Source organism: Stegostoma tigrinum, chromosome 13 (assembly GCF_030684315.1).
Source record: "Stegostoma tigrinum isolate sSteTig4 chromosome 13, sSteTig4.hap1, whole genome shotgun sequence".
Taxonomy (NCBI): Eukaryota; Metazoa; Chordata; class Chondrichthyes; order Orectolobiformes; family Stegostomatidae; genus Stegostoma; species Stegostoma tigrinum.
The window spans coordinates 10,509,804-10,524,714 of NC_081366.1; the positions used below are offsets into that span (position 1 = coordinate 10,509,804).

The 14,911-nt window shown below is 43.4% G+C and overlaps 1 protein-coding gene across 1 annotated transcript in view; it reads left to right on the forward strand.

Annotated features, from left to right (window-relative positions):
• The window catches only part of LOC125458180 (calcium/calmodulin-dependent protein kinase type II subunit alpha), a 230,534-nt gene that overhangs the window by 186,238 nt on the left and 29,385 nt on the right, over positions 1-14,911 (forward strand). The window contains exons 10-12 of the mRNA XM_048543163.2: positions 495-617; positions 3,387-3,470; positions 8,893-8,935. Coding sequence (XP_048399120.1) covers positions 495-617; positions 3,387-3,470; positions 8,893-8,935 — 250 coding nt within the window. The remainder of the gene's footprint in view (positions 1-494; positions 618-3,386; positions 3,471-8,892; positions 8,936-14,911) is intronic.

A 14,911-nucleotide genomic window follows, 5' to 3' on the forward strand; every position in this document is an offset into this window, starting at 1 on the left:
TCCCTAAAGCACATCAGTGAATCAGATGGGTTATTACAGCAGTCAATGGTTCTTCTACAGCTATTGCCATCGATGACAAGCTTTCAAATCCGGATTTATTCACTGAATTTAAATTCCATGAGCTGCCGTGCTGACATTCAAACCCATGCCTCCCAAAGGATTAACCGGGCATGTAGACAATTCACCAATGATACTGCCATTGTGCCACCATGTCCCATTTTAAGGGGGATGGAGCAAAGGTGGGTAAATGGGACTACGATACCAATGAGGATGTGATGGCCGAGCAGTGTTACCACTGGATTGTTAATCCAGAGACCTAGATAATGTTCTGGGGACCCAGATTTGAATCTGGCCATGGCTTTAATTATTTTATTGACCCATCTCCTTCTTAAACCCCAGTCTTGGTTATGGCCCATCACTGGGTTCTCGGAATAAAACATATCAGTTGTACAGTCGTCCCTTGGTTTCCTAATGCGTCCCCTTTCTCTCGGTAGTTCCCGTCTCCAGAGTGGGACACCGTGACACCCGAAGCGAAAGACCTCATCAACAAGATGCTGACAATCAACCCCGCGAAACGCATCACTGCCGGAGAGGCCCTCAAACACCCTTGGATCTCGGTACGTCTACAGGTGTTCAATGGTGTGGACATGGAATGGGTGGGTAAAGGCCGTGACAGAACAGGGTATATGTGGCTATGGGAGGATTAAACAGACTGGCCAGACCATAGCTGGAATACAGAGAACAATTTTGGGCCTCTTATCTAAGGAGAGATACACTGACGTTGGAGGCAGTCCAGAGAAGGTTGACCATGCTGATAGCAAGTGTGGAGTGATTGTCTTACAAGGAGTGGCTGAGTAGATTGGGCCTGTGCTCATTGGGATTTAGAAGACTGAGAGACAACCTCATTAGAATATATCAGATTCCTTGGGGATTTAACAAGGTGTGAAGAGGTTGTTTCTTGGCAGAGCTCAGGACTAGAGAGCACATCTCTCAGACTAAAAGATCACCCATTTAAAACAAAGGAGGAATTTCTTCTCGCAAAAGTTTGTGGATCTAAGGAATTCGTTACCACTGACAGCTGTTCAGCTGGGTCATTGGCTATATTCAAGGTTGAGATAGAGTTTTAATCAATGAGATCATCAGGGGTTATTGGGGAAAAGGCAGGAAAGTGGAGTTGAGGATTATCATTTTAGACATTATCTCACTGAATGGCAGCATAGACTTAATGGGGTGAATGACTTACATCTGCTCCTGACCTAATGGTTAGGCTTACCACAACAGAGATGGGATTCAGGAAGGGACTAAACGAGATGAGTAGAGTCTGGGACTTCTATCCTGGAAGATTGACTGAATATTGTTGTCTGCCATAACTGCCTTGTCTTTTTATAAGTGTATAATTTATATAACTTGTGATTTCTGCTTGGCCATTTCCTAGCAACAGACAAGTTCAGGAGGCTCATTGTTGCTTTCTCCATAGAAACACCTTAGCCCATCAGAGTTGATGGTCCAGCCAATCAACACCCATCTCTTGAGTAGTGCAAATTATTGTGATCATTTGAAATTTTGTATTCTTGAATTTGTCCTGACGAGTGAAAGACAAAAAGCTTCAACAACATGCCTCTCTTTTAAGCACTGTTTAAGTACTGTATAACCGCGCAATTTAATTTTATTTTATGCATTCCCAGACTAATGACTAATGTAGAAATGCCTTGGTTTTGTTGAGTCCGTCTGTTCGATGTAGGGGCAGGCATTTTGAGACCATGTTCTTGATCTGATTCAACAGCCAGCTCCAGTACCAAATATCACACAGGCCCATTTTCATACAAGAGATAATGGGAACTGCAGATGCTGGAGAATTCCAAGATAATAAAATGTGAGGCTGGATGAGCACAGCAGGCCAAGCAGCATCTCAGGAGCACAAAAGCTGACGTTTCGGGCCTAGACCCTTCATATAACCTTATCAAGCTGCATCTATTACAATGCATCCCTTAGTGCTGTCGCTAAGTCCCATCCACCCAGCACCTGCTGTGCCCATTAAACTACATTGTTTTCCAGCCCAGCAATACCTCAATTTTAAATTCTCAAATCTCTCGTCTCTCTCTCTGCCCCCTTTAACCCCACAAACACTCTGAGAACTTTGCACTCCTGCAGTTCTAACCTTTCACTCATACCGTGTTCTCCTTGCTCCACGGTTGGCTTTAGGGGTCTAGGCTGTGAGCTCTGGAAATCACGCCAGGAACCTCTAATCCTTCCTCTCATCCTCGAAGACACTGTTTAAAACCTGCCTCTTAGACCAAGATGTTGATCATGTAAACTAATGTCCAACAATGTGGCTCAATTTCATATTTTCTTTCAAAATCACTTCTGTAACACAACTCAGGATGTTTTACCATGTTGAAAATGTGACATAAATGAATGTTGTTATCTGATTAGCTCATTTGTAGCCAGCCTCTTTCATAATTCAAGAATCCCTACAGTGTGGAAGCAGGCCATTCATCCCGAGTTCACATCAACTGCCTGAAGACCATTCCAGCCAGACTCATCTCCCTACACTGTGCCCACAACCCTGCATTTTCCACACCTAGCCCACCTAGCATGCACACCCCTGAACACTACGGGCAATTTAGCATGGCCTATCCACCTCACCTGCACATCTTTGGATTGTGAGAGGAAACTGTGTCCTAGCCTCAGGACATCTTCAAGTAATGACACAGTTACAGCAGATAAAGCCATTTTGTCTATCCTGTCTATAAGAGCAACTCAGCGAACCCCAGTCCTCCGCTCTTTCCCACTCAAATGTTTCTCTTCACCTCTTTTAAGAATGCTATAATCAAATCTCCCTCCATCACACACAATCAGTGCCTCCCTCATTCTACCCACGAGTGAATCTCCCTCCACCATACACTGATGGTGCCTCCGTCATCCTAAACAATTTTAAACCAATATTTTTCCTCATGTTGCCATTGATTCCTATTATTTATTTTGCCTCTGTAGCCTTTGATCCTTGACCTTTATGCCAATGGCATTTATTTCTCCCTGTCAACTCTGAACGTGTCGGTTAAGTCTCCTCCTCTGGGGAGAACACCCCCGGCTTCTCCAATCTGTCTAAGAAACTGAAGTTGCCTCACACCTGGAACTATTCTAATAAACCTCTCAGTCAAGAAAAAAATCAGGTCTCACTATCTGGAATTGACTTGAACCCACAACCTTTTGCAAGAAAACCCAGTTTGCAGTCCGTTCAGCTAACAGCTAGACTTCCGCAGCTGTGTTGTTTCAGAAATGATACCGTTGTCCTGTCACATTTATTGGGCAGTTCAGTCTTGTGCTTCAGGAAACATTGCATTATTGCATTATTAAAGTAATAATTTATTTTCTTTTCCCTTCAGCATCGTGCTACAGTAGCCTCTTGTATGCACAGGCAAGAGACAGTCGACTGTTTGAAGAAGTTCAATGCAAGAAGGAAGCTCAAGGTACATGTATCTTATTAATCGATCCCCTCGATTGACTGAACTGAGTACCTGACAGGCCAGAGCTCCCATAATATTGGGCTTTATTTCTTGAGGAGTACAACTAGGAACTGTGGAGGCCAGATTAAACTTCAGTCAACCTTGTTTAGATCATGCATAGTTCTGGTCTCCATATTACAACAAAGGTATTGTGGCACTTTGTTTGCGAATTAGTTGGGGAGTAGGAGACTTAGAGTTGGATGACAGGGCATTCACTGATTTTGTTTTCTTTGCTCGTTCATGGAATGTAGCATCACCAGCAAGGCCAGTGTTTAATACCCATGTGTAAATACCCTTGAACTGTGTGACTTGCTCAGCTGTTTCAGAGGGCAGCGAAGAGTCAGTGACATTGGTGTGGGACTGAAGGCACAAATAGGCCACAGCAGGTAAGGATGGCAGGTTTTCTTCCCTAAGTAAACCAGATTGGTTTTCCAGTCACACTGCACTCGAAACACTAACTCTGTTTCTCTTTCCACAGACACTGCCAGACCTGCTGAGTTTCTCCAGCATTCTGTGTTTCATTCAAATGTCCAGCATCCACAGTATTTTGCTTTTATTAAGGTTCGCGAAACAATGGGACATATCTTGTGGGGCTGGAAATTTCTCAGGATGGATATGGTAACCTTAGAGGGTGTTTCCACATGGAATTACCCAGACAATCCCTGGCATATAAATGGGAAAATGATGAATTAAAGATACATCTTGTATTCTCTTGAGTTTAGCAGGCTGACAGGGGACTTAGTTGACATAATTACATTTGTATAAAGGGATTTGCTCAAGTAGAGACAGGCTGGGAATGTTCAGAATAATTCTTTAAAATTAGAGCTCCAGCATTTCAGGAGTGGTGTTAGAAAAGGTAGTGGAAATCTGGAACTCCCTGCAAAAGGCTGTATGGACCTGGGATCAGTTCAAAACATCTAAAAATGGGTGAAATGATTAATACTTGGGTAAGGGATAGGGAGCCAAGGCAGGTAAATGGAACCCAGTTATAAATCAGCCACAATCAAATAGAATGTTGAAACCGGATCAAGGGGTTGAATGGCCTCTTCCAGTTCCACTGTCACACAACAGATTTGCACCAAGTGCAGAAAGTGAAAATGATGCTTTGTCTCCTACCCTTTCACTTCTTCAGTTTCTGATAGATGTGGACACCTGCAACATACAGAAAAGTTTGGAAAGCTGGGAATATTTGGTATGACATAGTAGGAACTGCTGATGCTGGAGAATCTGAGATAAAAAGATGTAGAGTCTAAGATTATCTCCCCTTGTTCCAACTCCAACTGCCACTGTGCGCCCCCCATCCCACCACATACTGTTTTTATCATTAGAAATCTCAGATGTCTGGCTGTCTATTGTGAAGCCCAGATCATTAATAGAGTGAATGCTTGAGTCACAAGTGGTCTTTTCCATGCAATTCCATGTTCCCAAAGACTGTGAAGTCCAAAACCAGAGCTCACAGCCGAAGGATGCAGGTTAAGTTATTTAGGACTGATATAAGGAGAAATGTCTTTACCTGAGATCATCTCTGGAGTCTTGTTGTAGAGTCATTCAGCATAGAAGCAGACACTTCAACCCACCATGTCTGAGTCAACAGACAAGCACCAAACTGTACCAATCCCATTTACCTGCACCTGGTCCATAGCCCTAGCATTTTTACTCACTCAACCAGATGTTTCTTAAATGTTGCAACAGTAGGGTCACCACATTCTCAGGCAGCATATTCCATATTTTCACCCTCTGGATGAAAAATTATCTCCTCCGATCTCCTCACTTTATACTTATGCCCCTTGGTCTTAGACGTATCTGTCATGGGGAAAAAGATTCTCATGATCTGCTCTGTCTATACATCTCATAATTTTGTACACCTCAATCAGATTCCTCTTCAGCCTCCTCTGCTTCAGGGAAAAAAAAACCTGGCCTTCACAGGCTTTCCTCATAACTAAAACTTTCCATCCTAGGCCACATCCTGGCGGACCTCGTCTGCACCCTCTCCCGTGCAATCAAGTCCTGCTGGTAGTGTGGTGACCAAAACTGCACACAGTATTCCATTTGCAGCTGAACCACAGTTTTATAAAGTTGTGACAAGATTTCCTGGCTCATAAATTCTGTGTCCTAGCTAATAAAGGTAATCATCCCCTTAGCCTTTTTCACCACACTGTCTACCTGTGCTGACACCTTCTATGGGCACCAATGTCCCTTCGTTTATCAGTATTCCCTAGATACCTACTATCCATTGTTTTTTATCCTTCTCTTATTAAGCATCCCGAAATGCATCACTTCACATTTATCAGGACTAAATTCTATCTACCGTTGTTCTGCTCAATTTATCAGTGGACCAATGTCAGACTGTGGCCATCCTCCTCACTATCGACAGCAATAGCAATTTTCATGTCATGTGCAAACTGACTAATTACACCTTTTACATTCACATCCAAAGCATCACTGTACACAGCAAACAGCAGGGTCCCAGCATCGATCCCTGTGGCACACATTGCTGGTCAGAGGCTTCCAATCGTAAAATCAACCTTCCACCATCGCCCATTGCCCCTCATTTGCATGGCAATTTTGGACCCAGTTTGCTAACTTGCCTTGGATCCCATGGGATTTTACCTTCTGGACCAGCCTTCCAAGTGGGACCTTGTCAAAGGCCTGGCTGAAACCCATACAACACACATCAACTGGACTACCATGATCAGTACATTTCATCAAATTTTCAAAAGTCTCAATTAAATTAATCAGCCAGGATCTCCCTCCAACAAACCTGTGCTATCCCTCATCAATCCCTGCCTTTCCAAGTATTTATCAATCCTGTCCCTCAGAAGCTTTTCCAAGTTTCCTTTCCATTGATATCAGACTAACTGGTCTGTAATTACCAGGCCTGTCCTTGTTACCCATATTGAACAAGGGAACCACATTAGCTATTATTAGCAGAGATAATGGGAACTGCAGATGCTGGAGAATCAGAGATACAAGGTGTAGACTGGATGAACACAGCAGGCCAAGCAGCATCAGAGGAGCAGGAAGGCTGATGTTGTGGGTCTGGACCCTTCCTCGGAAAAGAATTCCATGTCAACCGACATTTCTGAAGAAGGGTCCAGACCCGAAAAGTCAGCCTTCCTGCTCCTCTGATGCTGCTTGGCCAGCCGTGTTCATCCAGTTTTACACCTTGTTATCTCAGCTATTATGAGTCATTTTGGTTTCCTTAGCTGAGGAAGAATGTTCTGTCTATGAAGGGAGTGCAATGAAGTTTCACCAGACTGATTCCTGGAACGGGAGAACTGATGCAGGAAGAGAGACTGGATTGGTTAGGAATGTATTCACTGGTGTTTAGAAGAATGAGGAGGGATCACACAGAAATCTATAAGATTCTAACAGGATTAGACAGAGTAAATGCAAGAAGGATATTTCCCAAGACTGGAGAGTCCTGTGTAGGACTGGGATGAAGAGAAATTCCTTCACCCAAACGGTGATGCGCCTGTGGAAAACTGTGTCACAGAAAGAAGCTGAGGCCAAAATTTTGATTGTTTTTAAGAAGGATTTAGATACAGTTCTTAGGTCTACAGGGATCAGAGAGTACTGGGAGAAAAACTGGTAACAGGGTATTCAGTTGGATGATCAACAATGATCATATTGAATGATAGAACAGGCTCAAAGGCTCTGCTCTCTATCATTCTATGTTTGAGTGCACACACATTTCCCTTCTGCCCATCTTCTACTGACTAACCAATCAAACTTGCTCAAAAAAATTAAATTAGTTTTATTAGTCATAACCTACTCTCCAGGAATTCCTGTTGCTGCTCTCTGATGAGCTCAAATGTCTCTAAGTGCTCAGTCACGCTGTCCTTAATTACAGATTCCAATCATTTGACCCCAGGCAATGTTATACAAATGGGTCTATGATTTCCCACTTTCTCTCTCACCTTTCATAAATAATGAAGTTACATCTGTTTTGTCAAAAACAATTCTAAATTGCCTTATACAGCACAGTCAATTTGCCCATTAGCTGTTTTTATTTATCATTATGCAGCTCATTACCAGGTGAGCATTGAGCTTAATGTTGCAATGTAAATGACCAGGTTTTGTTTCAGCTGAAGCTCTCAAGGATTGAGATAAATGGTACAGGCCAGGCATGTGATAACATATTCTCACTTGCCTGGATTCGTGTGGCTCCAACAATGTTCAAGAATCTCACAGTGGCTCAGTGGTTAGCACTGCAGCCTCACAGCATCACGGACCCAGGTTCGATTCCAGTCTCAGGTGACTGTCTGTGTGGAGTTTGCACACTCTCCCTGTGTCTGCGTGGGTTTCCTCCCACAGTCCAAAGATGTGCAGGTTAGGTGGATTGGCCATGGAAAATTGCCTGTAGTGTTCAAGAATGTGTAGGTTATAAGGGGATGTTCCAAGGGTAGGTGTGGACTTATTGGGCCGAAGGGCCTCTTCCCACACTGCAGGGATTCTATGTTCTATGTCATCTCAACACCATCAAGAACAAAGCATCCTTACTTAATTGGTACCACAAACACCACTTTAACCATTCTTACTCTGCACTCCTGGGCATGTTGTGGCAGGAGTGTGTACCCTTCATAGGATGCTCTGTGGCAACTCACTTTCAACAGCACCTTCCAAACCTGCAACCTCGACCACATCGGAAGGAAAAGGGCAGCAGACACCATCCTCCAAGACACATACCATCCTGACTTGGAAATACATTGCCGTTCCTTCAGTTTCAGTGCGCCAAGATCCTGGAAATGCTTTCTGAATGGTACTGCAGGTGTCCCTACAGATTAGACAGTGCCGCAGTCCATGAAGGCAGCTTATCACCACCTTCTCAAGAGAAAAACTCAGGCTGGTCAATAGCCTTGCCAGCAATACCTGCCTCCTGAAAATGTGCACTTTCTTCTAAATGCCACCAAGATTGGAAAGAGGAGATAACGAGTGTATCAGGAACCAATAACGACCAAGTAAGGAAATGGAATTGAATTTAGTTTCTGAAAGCTTAGCGCTTCTACAATGAATGGGGTGACTGAGTGATGGAGCTGGGGTGTGTCGTCCAGAGACAGACACAGGGAACGCTGGAGAAATTCAGCAGATCTGACAGCGTCTGTGGAGAGAAAACCCAGTTTAACATTTCGAGTCTGTGTTCGTTTCAGATTTCGTCCACTTTTCTTTTATTCGAGTGATGTCGGACGATCCTGTTCAAACTGAAGAAATCATGATTACTCGTGGTCTCAGCATTTGTAGCAGTGAGCCTAATTCTTTGTGTTAGAAATCGTTAATGCAGAAACACTGATTGTTCCGTTTCCCTTGGAATTAGAAATGTGATTGTAAACTGCAGCGCTGCCCAGACAAAACTATTCTCACAGCTCAATTTTGCCTTCATTTCCAGGGGGCAATCCTCACTACAATGCTGGCCACTCGAAACTTCTCAGGTAAGGAACTTTCCGTTGCTTTTTTGTGCAGCGAAATTGCCTACATGTCAAGTTACCCTGAAAATGTATCAAATCACTTGACTCTGCAACCGTCTTCTCATTGCTTACAACTCATTTTTCTCTGCAGACCCTCAGCCGAGAACAGAAACTAAGGGTCAAATAGAGTCATAGAGATGTACGGCACAGAAACAGACCACTCCGGACCAACTCATTCATGCCGACCAAATATCCTATTTACATCTAGTCCCATTTGCCAGTATTTGGTCAATATCCCTCTAAACCCTTCCTATTCATGTACCCACCCAGAAGTCCTTTAACTGTTGTAAATGGACCACCCTCCGTCACCTCCTGTGGCATCCCATTCCATACACACACCACCCTCTGCATGAAAAAGTTGCCCCTGAGGTCCTTTTTAAATATTTCCCCTCTCACCTTAAACATATACCGGCCAGTTTTGGAGTCCCCCATCCCGGGGGAAAGACTTTGTCTATTTATCCTATCCATGCCCCTCATGATTTTATAAACCTCTATTAGGTCACTCCTCGGCCGCTTATACTAAAAGGAAAATAGCCCCAGCCTATTCAGCATCTCCCTGTAGCTCAAATCCTCCAATCCTGGCAACATCCTTGTAAATATTTTCTGAACCCTTTCAAGTTTCACAGCGTACTTCCCACAGGAGGGAGACCAGAATTGCATGCAGTATTCCAAAAATGTCCTGTACAGCTGCAACATGACCTCCCAACTCCTGTACTCAATGCACTGACCAATAAAGGCAAGCACACCAAATGTCTTCTTCACCGCCCTGTCTACCTGCAAGCCTACTTTCAATGAACTATGAATCTGCACTCCAAGGTTTCTTTGTGCAGCAACACTCCCCGGGACCTTACTATTAAATGTATAATCCCTGCCCTGGTTTGCCTTTCCAAAATACAGCACCTCATATTTATTTATGTTAAAGTCCATCTGCTACTCGTCAGCCCATTGGCCCATCTGGTCAAGATCCTGTTGTACTCTGAGATAACCCTTTTCAATGTCCAGTACATCTCCAGTTATGGTGTCATCTGCAAACTTATTTATAAACTTATTTCATCATTTATATAAATGATGAAAAGAGTGGACCCAGCACCGATCCCTGTGGCACACCACTGGTCACAGGCCTCCAGTCTGAAAAGCAACCCTCCACCACCACTCTCTGTCTTCAAATTCTGAGCCAGTTCTTTATCCAAATAGCTAGCTCTCCCTGTAGTCCATGTAATCTAACCTTGCTCACTAGTCTACCATGAGGACCTTGTCAAACGCCTTACTAAAGTCCACATAGAACACATCCACTGTTTTTCCCTCATCAATCCTCTTCATTACTTCTTCAAAAAACTCAATCAAATTCGTGAGACATGATTTCCCACGCACAAAGCCATATTGACTCTGCCTAATCAGTTCTTGCCTTTCCAAATACATGTAAATCCTATCCCTCAGGATTCTCTCCAACAACATGCCCACCATTAATATCAGGCTCACTGGTCTGTAAGTTCCCTGGCGTTTTCTTAAATAGCGGCACTACATTAGCCAACCTCCAGTCTTCTGGCACCACACCTGTGCCTATTGATGATACAAATATCTCAGCAAGGGGCCCAGCAATCATTTCCCAGGCTTCCCACAGAGTTCTGCAATACACCTGATCATGTCCCGTGGGATTATCCATCTCTATGCATTTTAAGACGTCCATCTCCTCCTCGGTAATATAGACATTTTTCAAGATGCAGCTCTTTATTTCCCCAAGTTCTTCCTTGCAAAGTCAACTTCTCCACAGACCGTTAAAAATGGCATCACACCCTGGAATTGGGAGATGCCCCAATTCAATCTGTCTCAACCACGTTCTTAGTTAGTGCTTTCCAGGCCCACATCACTTACTGTGCAAAGACATTTTCTTCCCTTGTCTCTGTTGCCTATTTTCCCAGTTTCCTTAAAACCCTGTACTCTGGTTCTTGACCCTTCCGCCAGGGAGAACTATTCCTCCCTATCTATTCTCTCCATGCTGTTTACAGTCTGGTAGGTGGTGGAGTTAGTGGTAATGTCCCTGAATGTGAAGCCAAGTTCCCTAGGCTAATGCTTTGTGGGACTTGAGTTCAAATCCGACCATGGAAGATATGAAATATGAATTCAGTCGTCAAAATCTGGATTTAAAATGTTTGGCTAATGATGTCCATGAAACCCACTGTGAGGAAACCCCATCTGATTTACTAATATACTTTAGGAGAAAAACCTGCCATCCTTTTCTGGTCTGGCCTATACCACAGACTCACAGCAATGTGATTGACTGTGAACTAACCTCTCAAATGGCCCTCGATCAGCGGCAATAGGACAATAAATGCTGGCCTAGTCAGAGATGTCTACATGTCATGAATGGGCATTAAAAAACTGATCTGCCCAACTCTATCAAATCTCATGTCCATCTCCTTTTCTCCAAGGAGAACAGTTCCTACTACATTTTATCCATGGAGCTCAAGTCTCTCAACCCTGGATCCATTCTTGTTAATCTATCCTATAATGTCTCCTAAGATATCTCACATCCTCTCTGAAGTGCGCCATCCAGAACTGGATGTAATAGTCCAGTTGGGGTGAACCCTGGGTTTTGAACAAGTTTGTCATAACTTATTTGTCTCTATGGTCTATACCCCTGTTCACAAAGCACAGAATCCTGTAAGCTTTCCGAACCACGTTCTCAACCTATTCTGCACCTTCTTAGAAGGGAGTGAAATGTCTTGTTTGAAAGGTATAAGATCCCGAAGGGTCTTGACAGGGTAGGTGTGGAGAGGATGTTTCCTCTTACAGAAGAATCTAGAACTAGGGAAGACTTCTTGTAAAATAAGAGATCATCTACCTAAACAGAGATAAAGCAAAACCTTTTCTCTCAGAGAGTCATGAGACTTTAGACTCCTCTTTTCGAAAAGTCTTGAATATTTTGAAGGAAGAGGTGTGTAGATTACTGGGAAGAAATAGGATGAATGGTTCATGGGATGAAAAGGCAGGAATGTAGATTTGAGGTTACAATCATATAGAACATAGAACAATGCAGAACAGGCCCTTCGGCCCTCGATGTTGCGCCAACCTGTGAACTAATCTAAGCCCCTCCCCTTACACTATCCCATCATCATCCATATGCTTATCCAAGGACTGTTTAAATGCCCCTAATAATCACGTTGGCCATGGTCTGTTGAATTGTGAAGTAGGCTCAATGGGCAGAATTGCCTACTTCAGTTCTTTTTTCATCTGTGTGTATGTTCATCTATCATTGATAGTCACCTACCATTCGATCTTCTCCTACAGCCCATATACAGCCTCTCCTATCATAGACTCCACCCATCCATTTGATTTCGCAAGTGACTATTTGGTAAAAGTGTTCCCTGACTATGAAAGGCAAAATTGCGATGGTCATTCACGCCGAACTACTGAGCCACTTGTCAGAGGATTAAATCCGACCTCCACAACACGTAAATCTGTTGCATCCAATTTAATATTTGACCAAATTAGTTTGTTCTGAACCTCACAAACTCCAGCTCCATACTTCACCAGTATATCAGTCCAATGCTTTTTTAAAGAAGTCAGACAACTCACTGCTTTTCAACAACAACCTTTTCCATGGGCCTTTCCATGGATTGTGCTGCCTGCTGTCTCACTCCAGTCCCTCCCACAAGTGGAAACCATTTCTCCAAGTTGACCTTCCAGCTCCTTCTTCATCATAAGAGACCTCTTTCAGGTTTCATTGCAACCTTTACAATTCAGGTGAAAAAAAAATCTTCCCAGCACTTCCCCACTGCTTTACAGAAAATGAAGTACTTTCGAATCATAGTCTCTGCAGGAAAGTAGAAAACACAGTGATTGATTTGAGGAACACAGGACCCCATGAGCAGCAATGAGATAAATGACCCAATAATCAGGCACCATGGTTTTATAAAATATAAACATATGACTCATTACACATACGTATAAACATATCAAGTTATGTGGTGAGTAGATGAAATAGAAGCAGGAAGGTTATTTCCACCAGTTGACGAAACTAGAACCAGGGGGAATAACCTCAAAATTAGGGGGGAGGCAGGTTTAGGACTGAGATGGGGAGGAACTTCTTCAGCCAAAGGGTTGTGAATCTGTGGAATTCCCTGCCCAGTGAGGCTACCTCACTGAAAGTATTTTTTTAGGCAAAGATTGATTTTTGAGTAGTGAAGGAATTAAGGGTTAGGGTGAGTGTGCAGGTAAGTGAATCAGCCATGATCTTACTGAATGGTGGAGCAGGCTCAATTGGGCCAGATGGCCTATTTCTGCTCCTATTTCTTACGTTCTTATGTCTTGGTAGAGGCCCACTCCTCTCTAGAGGGGAATGGGTCAGACACCAAAATTGAGAAAACCAAACTATCATCAAGAGAAAATGAGACCATGTGATTGAGTGCTGAAACCAGAAATCAGGAAGAAAATTGATCTCCTTCTGTTTCACTTTCCAACTGCATGTGTTGACATAAAGTTGATGAATGGTACTGATTAAACTCTGAGCTGAGGGGACACGCTTATCTCTGTGGTCATGGCAATAGATGAACCTAAGAGAGGGCCAGGGATTAATTTAATGGGGCGCCTTATAATAAATGCCTATTGCGGAGGCTGTGACTGGAGCAGCATTGCAACGGTGAGAGAAGGGTCCAGAATCTAACAGCACACGGCTTGGTACAGTTGCATTTGTGCAAAGCATTTAGCAAACCATTGATAAATGCTTGGAACTGTTGCAAGCTACAGACTCTCTGTCACTCTGCACTTTGCTTTGCTCATTAAGTTACTGTAAGACCTTATCAAATGGAGGCACTGTTCCATCCAAAAGAAATCAGCAAAAGCATACCTTAGAGAAATCAGTGCTCAGTGCTGTAAATCACCAAGCTCTTGAGTTGCAATGATAGACAAGAAAAAAGGGAAGAGATGGAGGAATGCAAGATAATAAAATGTGAGGCTGGATGAACACAGCAGGCCAAGCAGCATCTCAGGAGCACAAAAGCTGACGTTTCGGGCCTGGACCCTTCATCGGAGGGTCTGATGAAGGGTCTAGGCCCGAAACGTCAGCTTTTGTGCTCCTGAGATGCTGCTTGGCCTGCTGTGTTCATCCAGCCTCACATTTTATTATCTTGGAATTCTCCAGCATCTGCAGTTCCCATTATCTCAGAGATGGAGGAATGTCTGGAGGACAATCTGTGGATAGAGAAGCACAGCTAATATTTTGAGTCTGTTGTGACTTTTCCTCCAAACTTCTGAAGGACTCTGAAGAAGTCATACCAGCCTCAAAAAGTAAATCCTGTTGTTCTCTTTCCACAGATGCTGCCAGACCTGCTGAATTTCTCCAGCATTCTCTGTGTCTTTTTTGGATTTTCAGCATCTGCAGCATTTTGCTTTTATAAGAGGTGTAGAAGTGTTTGACAGAGCTTAATGAGCTTAATTCTGACACAATGATGGCCCTGAGGGTCAGGAGGTAGTCTGACGGCAGAAGGGACCACCCACTTCTTTACACCAGTCTTCTGGATGAAACATTAACTTGAGTTCCTATCTGCTTTTTTAGGTGAATAAAGACTATCCCACAGACAGCTTTTTGAAGTAGAGTGCGCTCCAGTCTCCAAATTGATCCCTCAACAAAAGACATCTTGAAGAAACAAAACTAACCCAGTATTGTTGCATTGTCATTTGTAGGTACTTGTCACACTGAATACCGTGTTCCCTACATTACAACGGTGATTTCAAAAATATTTCATTTGCCCTGACTCCCAAAATTGTCCGAGATTTCTGCATTCATCCAGTTCTGGCCCCTTGAACCTCCCTAATTTTAATCGTTCCGTGGTTATATTTTCACCTGCCTGGTCCCTAAGCACTAGAATTCCCTATCAAAACTCCTTTGCCTCTCTATCACATCTGTCTACTCCTTTAAGACACTGCAGGAGTTCCTCAGGG